The sequence below is a fragment of the Vipera ursinii genome (assembly GCF_947247035.1).
Source record: "Vipera ursinii genome assembly, chromosome: Z".
NCBI lineage: Eukaryota > Metazoa > Chordata > Lepidosauria > Squamata > Viperidae > Vipera > Vipera ursinii.
In genome coordinates, this window is record NC_139517.1 from 33617213 (window position 1) to 33631328 (window position 14116).

The following is a 14116-nucleotide window of genomic DNA, read 5'->3' on the forward strand; positions in this document are numbered from 1 at the left end:
AGTAAGGACCAGAACCAGTAGGTTAAAACTAAATAAATGGGCTTGTACCATGCATCCAGAAGAATTTCTCATTATATAGGTTGCTAACCATTGAAATAGATTGGCAAATGAAGTATTGAGTTCATCAAACATGTCCTAGATACCATTTGTCACATATATTCTAGTGCACGAGTCACAAATGTGCCATGTCACGTGACATGTCGCAACGTATCGTGACTCTTTTTGCATTGCTGACAATGGGGTGGGCGTGGCTTTGGTATGATGAATCCAGCCCGCGGGCCGGCAGTTTGACACCCCTGTTCTAGTGGAACAACTATGGAAAAGGGGGTCACATTAGATGTATTCTAAGGCAGAGGTCCCCAACCTTTTGGGCACCAGGGACTGGTTCCATGGAGTTTTTTTGCAGACCGGAGGGGGCTGCCTACATCCTGCAAATGGAGCTTTGCTTGTTTGCATGGACCGGTTTCTGGCATGCCACGGGCTGGTGCCAATCCATGGACCAGGGGTTGGGGACCCTTGTTCTAAGGTCTTTTCCAACTTTATAAAAGGCAGTTTGTAAAATGCTTCCAGGTTTCACTGGGAGGCAGGAAGCATTGTGGAACTCAACTTTCCCAATCCCAAAACAAAGGTCAGAGGATATGCTTCCTTGTGCATTTCTCCTGACCACAGGTAAAAAAACAAACAAACCCCCATTTCCTATAGTTGCAGAACAGCTAGAATTTTTGGATACTTGCAGTATTCTATCTCCAAATCTCAGCTGATGAAGAACTGTTATCGCTTAATCTATTTTCTATCCTGCATTAAAGGGCAATATGGATTCAGCATTTTGAGATATATCCCTGCAGCTTGTTCTAGTCACAAGGACAGAAGCATGTCTGTGCACCATCTTAAATACTGGCCTAAAATACATTTCATTTGGTCCTCTTTTAATTTTAGAATTTTTATCCCACCTTTTTATTTTTATTTATTTTTATAATCCTGTAGCTGAGCATTTACTGGCTGGATGTCCTTCCTGATGCTTACATGGAATTCACAGCAGATATTTTTTCTTAGCACCCTAGGAAAGAAGCATCTGCCACTACCTAGGATTGAACTCTCAACCTTCCAAGTGAGAGGCAAGTGTCTTTACCACTAGGCCACCACACTGCTCTTATCCTCTCTTTATTATTTTTATAAATAACTTAAGACAACAAACATACCTAATATTCTTTCTTCCTGCTATTGTACCACAACATCGGACCTGTAAGGTGAATTGGACTGAGAAAGCGTGATTGGTCCTAAGTCATCCAACTGGTTAATGCTGGACTAGAACTTTCACTTGGTGTGCAGCTTACTCAAATTAGAGAAAATCAGCTCCAAGTACAGTAAGGACCAATATGGCAATATAAAAAGGGTCATAGGAACTGTTCAGCACTTTATATAAGGGGTCCCCAACTATGGGCCATTCACACCCACTCGTGCTAGCAGCTGCAGACCTGTTTGCGCCTGCGCACCTGAACAAACAGGGCTGCTAGCGCCATGCAGGTTGTGTAGCCCATTTGCGCTTGTGTGCGGGTGATAGCAGCAGCGGCACCTAGCACTTGTATGTGCAGATGGGCTGCTAGCGCCATGTGGGTGTGCGTGGACCTGTACATGTGCAGCTCTGTTTGCACACACACACGCCCACACACACAAATTTCCCAGCGGCTCCCTTTCCCTCCAGGCCACCAGCATGAAAAGGTTGGTGATCTCTGCTTTAGATTTCTGCTGCCAGACATATAAAGAGGTTTCTTTTTATATATGCAAAGTCCTTTCCAAATTACTTTTCTGAAATTTGGATCTTCAACCAAATTAGTCTGAACATAATGTAAGTATTGGAAGCTTCTTTCTGCGTATATATAAATGCTGAATCCACTTGATTTTTTGTATAATATGTGGCCTATTTTTGTTGCTAGAAAGGTATGTTCCACCTCACAGTTGTATTTCTACGGCGTCTGAGATTGAAAAAACAGGTTAGATTAAAAATACCCGACCAAGCATGGTAACTGATGTTTGCAGGAGTTCAGCACCTTTTCTGCTGCCAGCTTTTTTTTTATGTAATCCCTGACAGTGGTTTCACAGCAGGGAAGGTTTGAAGACCTGATTCTCCTGCTGTTTAGTTTCTCCCTCAGCATGGGAAGAATTTAAATAAAGGATGGGCATAATATTGACACATATAGAACAGAGAGTTAAAATCTGATTAAAGACAAGGGACAGGGGAATGTGGTGATTTGCAATCTTGACCAGACAAAGACGGGAAGAAAAAAATGTTAAATTACTGTTGGTCTCCCTTAACCCAGTGCCTCCCCCAGATGCACTGGATTAGTCATTCCTCAGCATCATGGACATTAGGATGATCAGAATGAAATTCAGCACAGATGGAGGTATCTGGCTGGGGGAGGTTGCTTATGTCTTAGAAACACTGATCCCAACTAGTTTTATGTGCCCAAAAAGATGGAGACAGAGACATGCCTATTGCCCATTGGCAGTCTGAGATCTTGGGATAAGGCAGGCTGTAAATCTTAAACATATACTTTTGTTAATAGAACCTGGAGATAGGAAGAGTTGCCTCAAGAAGAAGGAAAAGAAAATCATGCAACTCTTCTCTCCCTCTCCACTTTTTTTTAAAGTAAAGGCCGATGTACAGATAGGCTGTTTCAAGGAGACCATCCTCACAATACAGAGGTACTATACATGTGGAAGCAAGACACCAATCAGTACATGATCCTTATCTTAGATTAGTATAACAAAATATATGTTCAGTAAGGAGAGAGAGAGAGAGAGAGAGAGAGAGAGAGGGAGAGGGAGGAGAGAGAGAGAGAGAGAGAGAGAGAGAGAGAGAGAGAGAGAGAGAGAGAAATATATAGTGGTGTCAAATATGGGAAGTTGTTTACATTTACACTGTTATCCCAATAATGTTAACATGCTGCCATTGCAAGAGAGTAATGAGGCAAAATGTGCAGCTACAGTTATTATATAAGAGCTATCTAAAGCAAGATGTGAAGTGGTTGTGAAAAATGTGTAAAACAGTCGCCAAAATATGGGAATGCTTTCTGGGCTTCTAGCTAAGTGTGCAGTTTACAAGTCCTCCAGAACGACTCACAAGAAGCCAACACAGACAAAAAGAGGAGTTTCTTTTGTGGAAAAAAAAGCTTATTATTCAGTGCAATAACATAAGAACGTCCATGCTACACTTTTGGAAGTTGGCTCTATTTCTCAGCAGCATTGCTAAAAGTGGACTTTTAATGTAAAAGACCAACACAAAGACACTTGAACCAGCAATTGGAGGCCAAGGCTTTTTACATTTGTTAAACAACCAACCTCCAAATACCCTTAGTAGTAGCATAAGAGGCAGAGAAATCTGACCCACTTGGATATCCCTGTGTAAAACAGGCACAAACAAAACCTCTGTGATTTGTTGTGCCTTCAGTGGGTTGGAGTTCATTAATCTGTTCTCCTACCCCATCCCAAAACACGCAAACTTGGGTTATTTTTTACCCATCCTACCCTGAGATCTTTCAGAGACATCAAAACTGAACCATGTAGATAGAGTCTCGCCATCACCAGAAGCAACCTCAGTTCTGAGCAATCAGATACTGAAGGTGACTGTGCCCTGCTAAGCTTAATTCCAGCATATTTCTCATTCGTTTCCCCACCTTTGTGGCTGGTTGAAGCACTGGAGAAATATTGCAGGTCCTGCCCGTAAAGAGCAGTAAAAGGAGAGGCAACCCACTTTAAAAACCAAGGCAAAGAAGACAAGGGAGAGGCAAAAATGTTCACACTTCAGTCTAATGGAAATTTGGAGGTATTTTAGAGAGAAAGAGCCCCTTGTGGTGCCTCCACTTTTCATGCAGCATCCAAGAAAGGTGCAGTGGGTATGAGGTGGGCAATCTCTTTAAGGAAGCCAGAAGAGGAAGGACGGTGGAACAGACCTCAGATCTTACTGTTCTCCAGGTGTGAATCAATGTGTTTTATCAAAGCATCATCTGGATAACCGATGGGAAAGGCCACCTGGCAGAGAGGGCAGCTCCGGATGTCAGAATCGACTGTTTCCATCAGCAACTAAGGGATACAGGGAAGGAATGCAGAGTAGAGAAAGGTATCATAAAAGTGAAATTATTAAATCTTTATTTTGTGTTAATTACATTATTTACCAAGTTTCTGAAAGATGGATCTTTTAGATATACTCCCTTAATGGAATGGTGCATAGCCTGTGACTCACTGGGATACATATTAACTACAACTTCCCAGAGATTGCAAAGCCAATGGTGAAGGTTGCTAAGAACTGCAACTCAGCAACACTGGGAGAGCCACAGGTTCTCATTCTTAATGCAGTGCTTTAGCTGGTAACAGCTGAAGTTAAAAGATAAAACCTACTTTTTAGGAACCTCATGCTAATACCTGGGCAAATAGCATCATCCTATATTTGACATCAACTGTTAGAATAAATAACTTAAGTGATTTTTACATACTACCAAATGTAGCAACTAGAAGGTTTTAGATCTTCCCTATCGCTTTGTCGCACCTAGTGTTCCAAGGGATCCTTGGTGGTCTGCGAATGTGCTTGTTTTCTTGCAGAAGCTTTGTTACCCAAACTAGGCAACATCATCAGTACTAGTGATAATGGACTGGTGATGTTATCTAACTTGGGTAATGAAATGTCTGCAATAAAACAAGCAAGCTCAGAGAGCACCAAGGACCCCTCATTTCAACCCTGAGATACAAATATTCTCCTCCATGCAGTGTTCTGTTGTGATCTGACACTATGGGGCATCACTAATGTTATCTGCATTTCATTCATCAATGTACTATTACTCTTAACTTCATGAAACATTTATATAAATTACAATTTATCTGTAAGATGCAACTACTTAGCTAGTCTCTCTTTATTTTGGGGAGTGGGGGGTAAATCTTGAAAAATATGCATGCAAACTACATATGTGTATTTAAGAACAGTGATTGGGAGTATTACTGACCAATTTCCAAAAGTAGCTAAACCGGGTCTTCCTGCAACTGATGCCATTCAGATGGGTACAATTTCCTGAATCCAAACCATCATGGCTGGCTGTTCCAAGTGCTAAGTACTCCCAAAAGAACTGGAAGGCATCATATTGGGGCTCAAAGCCAAAGGTTCCTGTTTTTCTCAGGCAATTCTTAATTGTACATAATCTTGATTCCCCTTTTTTTATTTAAGGCATTCTGCAAAATAGGGTCCTCCACCGCCACTGGTCTGCAGAGCTGGAAAAGTTGGGGACTGCTGCTGCAGAAGATATTTTAGGCTCCCTCCCTTCAGCAGCTTTGATATGTCACCTCTTTTAATTTATTTTTAAGCTGATCTTGTTAACATCACCCCCATTCTTAGAAAAAGCCTTTTGTAAAAGGTAAACGAGACCCCTTAACTGATAGCTTTCTTTTAATTGAGGTACATTTTATAGTTTTAATTGATCATTAACATTTTGGGGCCACAGTTAAATTGTCTTCTATTGCCATTCTAGTTAATTCTATTTTATATAAAACTGTAAAAAAAAATTGGTATGGTACTTTATTGTAAACGCCAGCATGAGAATGCCATTTAAAATAAGCAGTAAAATGAATAACATGGGAAAATAATAATAACTCTCATGAGAATGCCTACAAACATGATACCAGAATATCATTTACATCTTTACTGAAAATAACTGGGCAACTTTAGAATGCAAACTCTAATCAGATGTGGGGAAAATGTTGCAACCCTGTCAAAGGGTTAGGGTTAGCATTTTCTAAAACATCATCAGGAACTACTTGGGTTGGATGTTAATTGCTGAGGTTAGGTACATGATTTGAACAGATTTAAATTTTTTAAAGTTAAATAATCTGCTTGATTTGTACTATTGATCACTGGATCACTGAGGCCTTGTCAATGTATAATTAAAACACCATTATCTTGGGAACATCAGGTGTCACAAATTTTGTCCCTTACTCAAAATATTAAATGTTTGGTCTGTAGTATTAAAATATACACATAAACACTTGGCAGTCTTATAAAATCTTTGTAAGTAAAATAAATTGGGCAATGAAGGGCCATTTACTTAATTGATTCTGAACTGAGTTCAAACTGAAGTGAGGAAAAGGCATAGAATACACATGGCATTGGATGTTGCTTACATTGATTGAGGGCCAGGACTGAGCATGCTCAGCCCTAGAATACGATGCATCAATCCGGTGCATGGAGGTGTCGGGAATGGGGAACCCTGCACAGAAGGAGGCGCAGCGGATACCCCCTACTTCAGGGCTGGGGGGGCTTGGGAGGGCCCAGTCGTCTTCATCCGAGGACTGCTTCTCAAAGCGCAAGTGCTCTTCAAAGGTGTCTCTGCCATAAACCTCGCAGTAGGGACGATGCTTTGGTAAGGTGGATATTTCTGGCTGCAGCCAGAGAGAACGGTTCTGTTGATACAGAGCAGCGTCGCTCACCTCCGAATAGCTTCGACGGCCTTGGAAGCTTGCTTTGATGTGGTGACTGGAGGGCTTAGAATATCCTAGATCTATAATGTTTCTGTCAGCCCCTGGAGATCTATGTTGTGAAGTCATGGAAGGCGATGAACAGTTTTGGACTGGTGAGCAGCGCTGCTGGGCAGGAGACTGGCTGGGTGGTGGAGCTGGTGAACGACGCTGGCTAACAGGAGACTGGCAAGGAGGGGGAGCTGGGGAATGACGCTGATGTGCAGGGGACTGACCAGGTGGGCCTGGGGAACGCCTTTGTAGGGCTGGAGATTGGTTTTGAGGAGCAGAAGGCCTTCCTTGTTGAGCTGGAGATGTGCACTGAGGAGCTGGAGAGCCACGTTGCTGGGCAGGAGAATGGCGCTGGGAATGGGGAGAATGCCGCTGACCTGGAACAAGGGAGAAAAGAATAGATCCTCTGAGGATGCTGAAGGCACCCACAGCAATGGTTGACTAACTTCCAAAAGATGCCTAGACAATTTTGAAAGTTTACATGATCTATATCAGTCAAAGTTTTGGTGCAGGTCAAATCCCGAGTGCCGCGTGACAGAGTGAGCGCCTGTTACTCGTCCCAGCTTCTGCCAACCTAGCAGTTCGAAAGCACGTAAAAATGCAAGTAGAAAAATAGGGACCACTCCGGTGGGAAGGTAACAGCGTTCCGTGCGCCTTTGGCGTCTAGTCATGCCGGCCACATGACCATGGAGACATCCTCGGACAAGCACTGGCTCTTCGGCTTTGAAACGGAGATGAGCACCAGCCCCTAGAGTCGGAAACCACTAGCACACATGTGTGGGGGAACCTTTACCTTTACCTTTATATACCTAGCTGGTTCTGCTTGATTCTTAATAGAAAAAAATGTTTTATTTTAAAACATGTTTTATAAGCAAAGGCTAAAGAGGTTTGCAAACTTTCTTTCTTTCTTGACTGAAATTTAATTAATTAATTAATTAAAATTAAAATAATCATATTTATCAAAGCAGGTAGGAAGGGGTAAAGTACCATCTGTCTCTGCAACATATAACATCCTTTCCTTTGCTCTTTTACAAGGTAGGTACTCTAAAATCCCATTAGCTAAGTACCCCCGCTCTGAGCATCTGGGCATATGGAAATAATTCATTATGTGTTATTATAAAGATATTCGGAATAATTGTATCTTAACCATGTATCATCAATAACTAAGAACACTTTAAGTGAATCTATTTCTCTCAGATATGAAACTTTCACCGATACAATAGAGCAGCTAAAATTGGTAATGAGAATGAGTTGACAACTGATGCAAGTCTGAACATTGTTGCTTTCCCTGTTTAATTAATGTGTTTATGTTATTTATTGATTGTTGATCAAAATATTTTTCCCTTTTCTGTCTCTGAGATATGTAAGTCTTTATTGTTGCAAGAAAAAGAGGTGAAGGTGGAAGAGGAGGAAGGAGGAGGAAGGAGAAAGGAAGAGGGGGAGGAAGAGGAGACCATTAACCACCTGTGACCATAGTTTAAGCCTAGTTTGCTGCAGGCTATCTATACATTCTTTTATGCCGAAATTCCACTCACCATTCATGACCTGCTCCTGCATAAGAGTCCGGAGAATCTGACTTTGAAGAGAAGTCAGGTTTCTGAGGCGGCATAGCTCTTCAGTCAGTTCTGTGTAGGCCAAGGCTAGGTTTACTCTAACAAAAGACAAAAATAGGCAAAGCCTGAAAATATGTAAGCAATGAATATTTTGAATACAGAAAGCAATTTCTCCCAGCAATTCTTGTCCTTTTGCTGCAACTTTTCTGGGCCATTGTTGGTGGAAAAAGCTATAACATCTTCCTTTGGAGCTAATTTCTGAAGACTCCAGTCTGTATCATAAGCAAACTACCTTTTCCTCACTAGGTTAGTACACTAAAATCTGAGTCACAGACAAAACTCTTGGCATTATCTCATCCTTTCACTGTACAGATAAGGAAGAAAAAGATCAACCATACAGGTAGAACACTATCTGACCTTGGCATACTTCATACTTTAGGCAGTGGAAATTTCTTAATTCCTTCACAAGAGATTCTGTGCAAGTGGATCTCTAAAAGAATTTCTATGCCAAAACAGTTGTGGATGCATAATTTCTTAGATTTTGCCCAATCCTACATAATATGCAGGTAATAAGTTTAAGTTGCAAGTTCAAAGATGCCATGAATTTTAGGGTTTTATATCTAGTGCCACAATATAGCAATAGCAGCACCAGCAATGCTCTGGGCAGCAACGGGTGATGATTTCAGCACTTATATGTGACAAGTGTCAACAGCATTACTAGAAATTAAATAGTTCCCCGCTCCAACATTAGAAATAAATTAGAGAGTTCTGGGGCATGTCAATGGAGGCGATTTTCCAAGGATGCTTTATGCCACTAACGTTCCATCACAAAATCAATTGCTCTTATATGCTGATATAGAAACCAGCTTAGTTACATCATTTCAGTAATGCAAAATTAGGAAATTGGCAAGTTTACAGTTATATTGTGGCGCTCTGCCTAATTTCATATGCACTCTGCAAAGAAAATGCCCCTCCCAGACAACATCTCTTAGGAAAGAGATAAGAGATGAAAGAAAATGATCTGTCAGGAAAACCTGATATGAGCTTGTGAATTCCCTTTGTAATTTAATTTATCAGGAGTGCTTCACAGTATAAAGTGACTACAGTGATTACTTCCAGTAATCCATTACTTCCATTACTTCTAAAATATCAAATAAAGCAGAAAACCTAGGTGAGGGGGAGATCAGCATAGAGCAGTGGATTTAATTGGCCTAAACCAGGGGTAGGCAACCTCAGCTCTTTTATGACTCATGGACTTCAACTCCCAGAATTCCTGAGCCAGCATGCTGGCTCAGGATTTCTGGGAGTTGAAGTCCATGAATCATAAAAGAGCCGAGGTTGCCTACCTCTGGCCTAAAGTGTATATCTTTCCTGTCCTCAGAGGCCCTAGGAATCACAATGAAATCGAGCAGTAACCCAGTTTGTCATTTATATTCTTCAAATAAAGAATATAAAAATATGGCTCAGATTTTATTTTGCAGGTGTATGGGGCTTCTTCTTCTCAATTGTTGAGAATAAAGCCAGGGATAATCCAAATCTGGTTTATGTCCAAATATATCAGGGCTGTAACTTCCAGAATTGTGGGTCAGTAGGGGAAGCAGGAATTGGTTCTTGGCTCTCAAGATTATTTTAGCACTTCTAAAATGAATCTCAGCAATAGGGATAATTCTCATATCTGGCCTGCTTACTTAATGCTAGAGAGGGAAACAAAAGACTGAAATTTCACTTCAGAAGAGTAACTTTAGCAAGCATAATCAAGGTAAAACCTTCTACTTAATTTTTACAAGAACAAGACCTTTCATGGGAAAATGGGCGTCTCCCAAGAAATCTATTATTTATCCATTACCTACTTTTAGCAATTATAATAGTATTTATCAGACCAAATGAGTTGCCTACCATTGAGATAAAGGCAAGAACAGCTCTTGATGATCATACATTTTAAATAAATAAATAAATAAATAAATAAATAAATAAATAAATAAATAAATAAATAAATGGATTCTAAAAGAGCACTGCAGGGGTGCCCTTGTCACAATATTCTTAGACAGTTTGCTATTAGGGGTAAGACATTCTAATAACGTTTTGTGTAACCCGGTCAAGACTGAGTGTCTTTACGTACCATCATCTCGTTTAGTCCAAGAGGTTCCATCTTGGTTATGGGAGGAGAGGTGTTACCTCCCGTTGATAGGGCATGCAACTTAGGCGTCCTCCTGGATTCACGGCTCAGTTTTGAAGATCATATAGGAGTCGTGGCCAGGGGAGCATTTGCCCAGGTTTGCCTGGTGTGCCAGTCCCCTATCTGGACCGAGATGCCTTACGTACGGTCACTCACACACTCGTTACCTCCCGTATAGACTACTGCAATGCTCTCTACATGGGGCTGCCCTTAAAGACCACCCAGAGGCTCCAGCTGGTGCAGAACGCAGCCGCGTGGGTAGTGATGGAGCATCCCGATACTCCCATATTACACCCCTCCTGCGTGAGCTGCATTGGTTACCAGTTGTCCTCCGGGTGAGATTTAAGGTGCTGGTACTTACCTTTAAAGCCTTACATGGCCTAGGCCCAGGATATTTGCAGGACCGCCTGCTGCCGGGAACGACATCCCACTGCCCAGTGCGCTCACACAGAGAGGGCCTCCTCAGGGTGCCGTCGGCTATACAATGTCAGCTGATGACCTCCAAAGGGAGGGCCTTCTCTGTGGGAGCGCCAGCCCTGTGGAACCAACTTTCCCTTGAGCTTCGGACGGCCCCAGATCTCCAGTCCTTTCACCGCAGCCTTAAAAAATTCCTTTTCCATCAGGCTGACCTGGACTGACGATAGGGATTTTTAAAATGTTTTAAAATTTTAATTTATTAATTTTAATTATTTTATTGGGGCTGTTAGTTTAATTCTTTTTAACTTTTGCATTGCTGTATTTTTATTGTTGTTAGCTTCCCTGAGTCCTTCGGGAAATAGGGCGGCATATAAGTCTCAAAAATAAAATTAATAAATAAATAAAATGCAGGGTTAGATCCAAAGTTCCCTGTGTGCAAAGAAAGCAGGGCATAGAATCATAGTGTTTGGGGAAAAAAAATCTATCTCTTATATAGTTCTCCAATGCTTTTCCATTTGAACATGGATAACATTTTGGGCATCTCAACAGCCATTTTATCAGTGTAGTGGAGAGTTTAAAGAAAGGATTTACTCAATTATGCCAAATTGTTTTTGCTGTTGAAAATATATTGCTCATGAATACCTTCAAACTATAATGGTTTGTCCGATATTCAGTTTTATCTAAAGTTTAAGATGAATGGTAAAATTAAACAGTTGCAAATATTTCATTAAGAATTGAATAACTATTATAGAATGATAAGCAGTGTGTCAGGCCCATAAAACAAAAAATAAATTCCCAATTGGGCTTGACGATGGATCTTATTACCAAAACTAACACTTTGATTTCTAAGATAGCCCCAAGTCCCAACTAACTTTTGTCCTTATAACAGTTTTTATTAGTCTCATTTTAAATCTGATACTCCTCTTCTTTTATCAGTCCTGAACTCAAGCTCTATTTCTGAATTTAGAACCATTTAACAAAACACCATGTGTGTTAAGCAAACAAGGGTCTACCAATATACTCACCACTGAAAAGGGGATTTCTTTTATTTACTTGTGTGAAGGCACAAGAACTGGGAAGCCCCCATTCTTTCCAAACTTATAATAAACTGGGGATTTCCCCCCCCTACATCCAAATCATCTTATATGGTGTAATGTATTGGGCTTTGTCTTGTTAAGGGAACACCACGTGGTTTAATCGCTGGAAGGTTGCCTAAGCAGGGAAGCTGGCTAACAGCTCCCAGCTCCTCAGACAACCCGTCTCCAGCACCGCCATTGGCTGCCTCTAGGGCAGCAACAGGTTGCTTTAAACTTATTGGCCGCCGCCTAGAGGCCAGGGTATAAATTGCTGCATTCGCAGCCCTGTTTCTCAGTTCAGATCCTGCAAGCAATAAACAATGATCTTTGCTGAACTCACTCGCCTCGCCTTGTCTCATCACTGAAGTGACGAACCCAGTATCTAACATATGGTATGAGGGAGGATATTAGTATGGGGAAAATCAGAGATTTCGCAGGATGAGAGAGACTTTTTGGAGCCTGCAAAAAGGAAGATAAATTTCCATCCTGTAGTCCATTTTGGAATGCTAAGAAACAACTTTGGGAGAAGGATTTTTAAATTAGGTCTGCTCCAAAGAAGCAAAATGTTAATCTCTCTTCCCCTACCCTACCTGTTGCAACCTCAGTAATTAGGCTCTCCCTAATCCAGAAAAATGTATAGTACTAGGACTAGGTGAATCTTCCAAGTGGGAGGGGGAGGAGTGAGAAATCTTCAATTTGTTTTTGGGGTCCAGGTGCCCAGAGCAGCCTCAAGGTACTTCTGGTCAATTTTGAGTTTTGCTATAACAAAACGTTGTCCAGCCATGACTTGGTAATGGTCAGACAGATCTGGCATGTATAACCAAGATCAAGCTGGGCAAGGGCAATGAAATCTCCCTATCTACTGTCATCCAGCAGTTTTGTTTAGAGCCCCTAATCCTAACTCCGGCTGCTCTGAACACTTTGCACAGCTCTTCGCCAACAGAGTTACTCAACTTACTTGATTTTTTCAGGAAAATCAGCTCATGGTCCCCCATTTTTAGGCAATGAAAGGTGCTGAGGCTAGAAGGAACTTCTTCTCAATGTTAGCACTAGCCCTTTGAAATGGTCACCCAGCTGAAACAACACTAACTCCCTCCTTAACTGCTTTCCATAGAGAGTTTCAACCACAACTATTTCACAGAAAGATTTTGCTGTCACTCCCTGGCAAACTTTTTGCCTAGTTTATTTGCTGTGGATTTCTTTTTGTTTCAGTTTTGACTACTGCAGCCAACAGTCTGTTTTGACTGTTGACTATTGCAAGATACCTAGTTAACTTCAGCTTGAGTTTTAATTTCTTTAATAATGGCAATTTATTCTGTTTATTTTGTGCATTTATATTTCCTTATTGAAGCAGAAGGTACAGAGAAGTAAGAAGATTAAACACTCTGAGAATTTTGTGGTGCTTGTTAACAACTGATAGTTTGATAAGGGAAATGACAGATAAAACCCAGGTTACAATTTTCTTCACCAAGACATTGTAGCTGATTGTACTATGCAGTCACTTCAGAACCAGGAAACCTATTTAAGAGAAAAGTTATATATATGCAACACACACACACACATATATATATCATGCAAGTCTGCTGAAATATGGATCCTTTTTCTCCTTCCTCTTTTAATCTCTATCATTCATCTGCTGTACCCACTTGATATTTTTAAAGATGAGATTTTTTAAAATACACAAATAAGAAGAAAATAAGTTCCTGGTTCTCATGATTACATAGGAAAAATAAACCTTAAATACTTATGCCAAACGTAGAGAGTAGAACTGTTAACAATTGTGGTTTTGTGTCCTCAACTGCAACCACTAGCACAGCTATGTGGTTTAGTTAACATGCTTGGTTAAGTTAAATTTTACCTAAAGACAGATGAAACCACTAAGTTTGCATTTCAAGGCCCCAATCCAGAATATCATTGACATAAAATAGACCATGTGTATGCTATACCAGATCTCTTATAGTCTTTACCAACAGCCCTTTAACAGTATTAATCTTCACACATTACAGATATGAAAGAAAGATTATGAAGAAACAATTCCCCCAAAGCATTCTTCCACAACCTTCGAATCTGCCAGAGATATGACTTTCTAGTCCTAGAATTCCACAGCCAGCATGCAATTGCAAGGAATTGAAAGTTATATATATGGAGGTCACCCAGTTTGGAAAAAAACTATCAAAGTGTGGAATGTGATTTGTAATACACCTAGCTCTTACAGTAATACATTTTCACAAATTATTCAAATAGCAATGGAATAGAGAAAAATATGTAAGCATTTTGTGATTGTACATATTTGAATCCTTGGTGAATGATCTCTGGCGGGCTCGGGACAGGGGTTGCTCCTCTGTCCTAGTCCTACTAGACCTCTCAGCGGCTTTTGATACCATTGA

General features: G+C 40.8%; 1 protein-coding gene across 1 annotated transcript in view; it reads right to left on the reverse strand.

The window, feature by feature from the left end:
• Nucleotides 1–3145: 3145 nt before the first annotated feature.
• Nucleotides 3146–14116, reverse strand: part of TBKBP1 (TBK1 binding protein 1) — a 92183-nt gene continuing 81212 nt past the window's right edge. The window contains exons 8-10 of the mRNA XM_083379290.1: nucleotides 8043–8158; nucleotides 6163–6884; nucleotides 3146–4080 (exon numbers count right to left, since the gene is read on the reverse strand). Coding sequence (XP_083235416.1) covers nucleotides 3952–4080; nucleotides 6163–6884; nucleotides 8043–8158 — 967 coding nt within the window. The 3' untranslated portion in view covers nucleotides 3146–3951. The remainder of the gene's footprint in view (nucleotides 4081–6162; nucleotides 6885–8042; nucleotides 8159–14116) is intronic.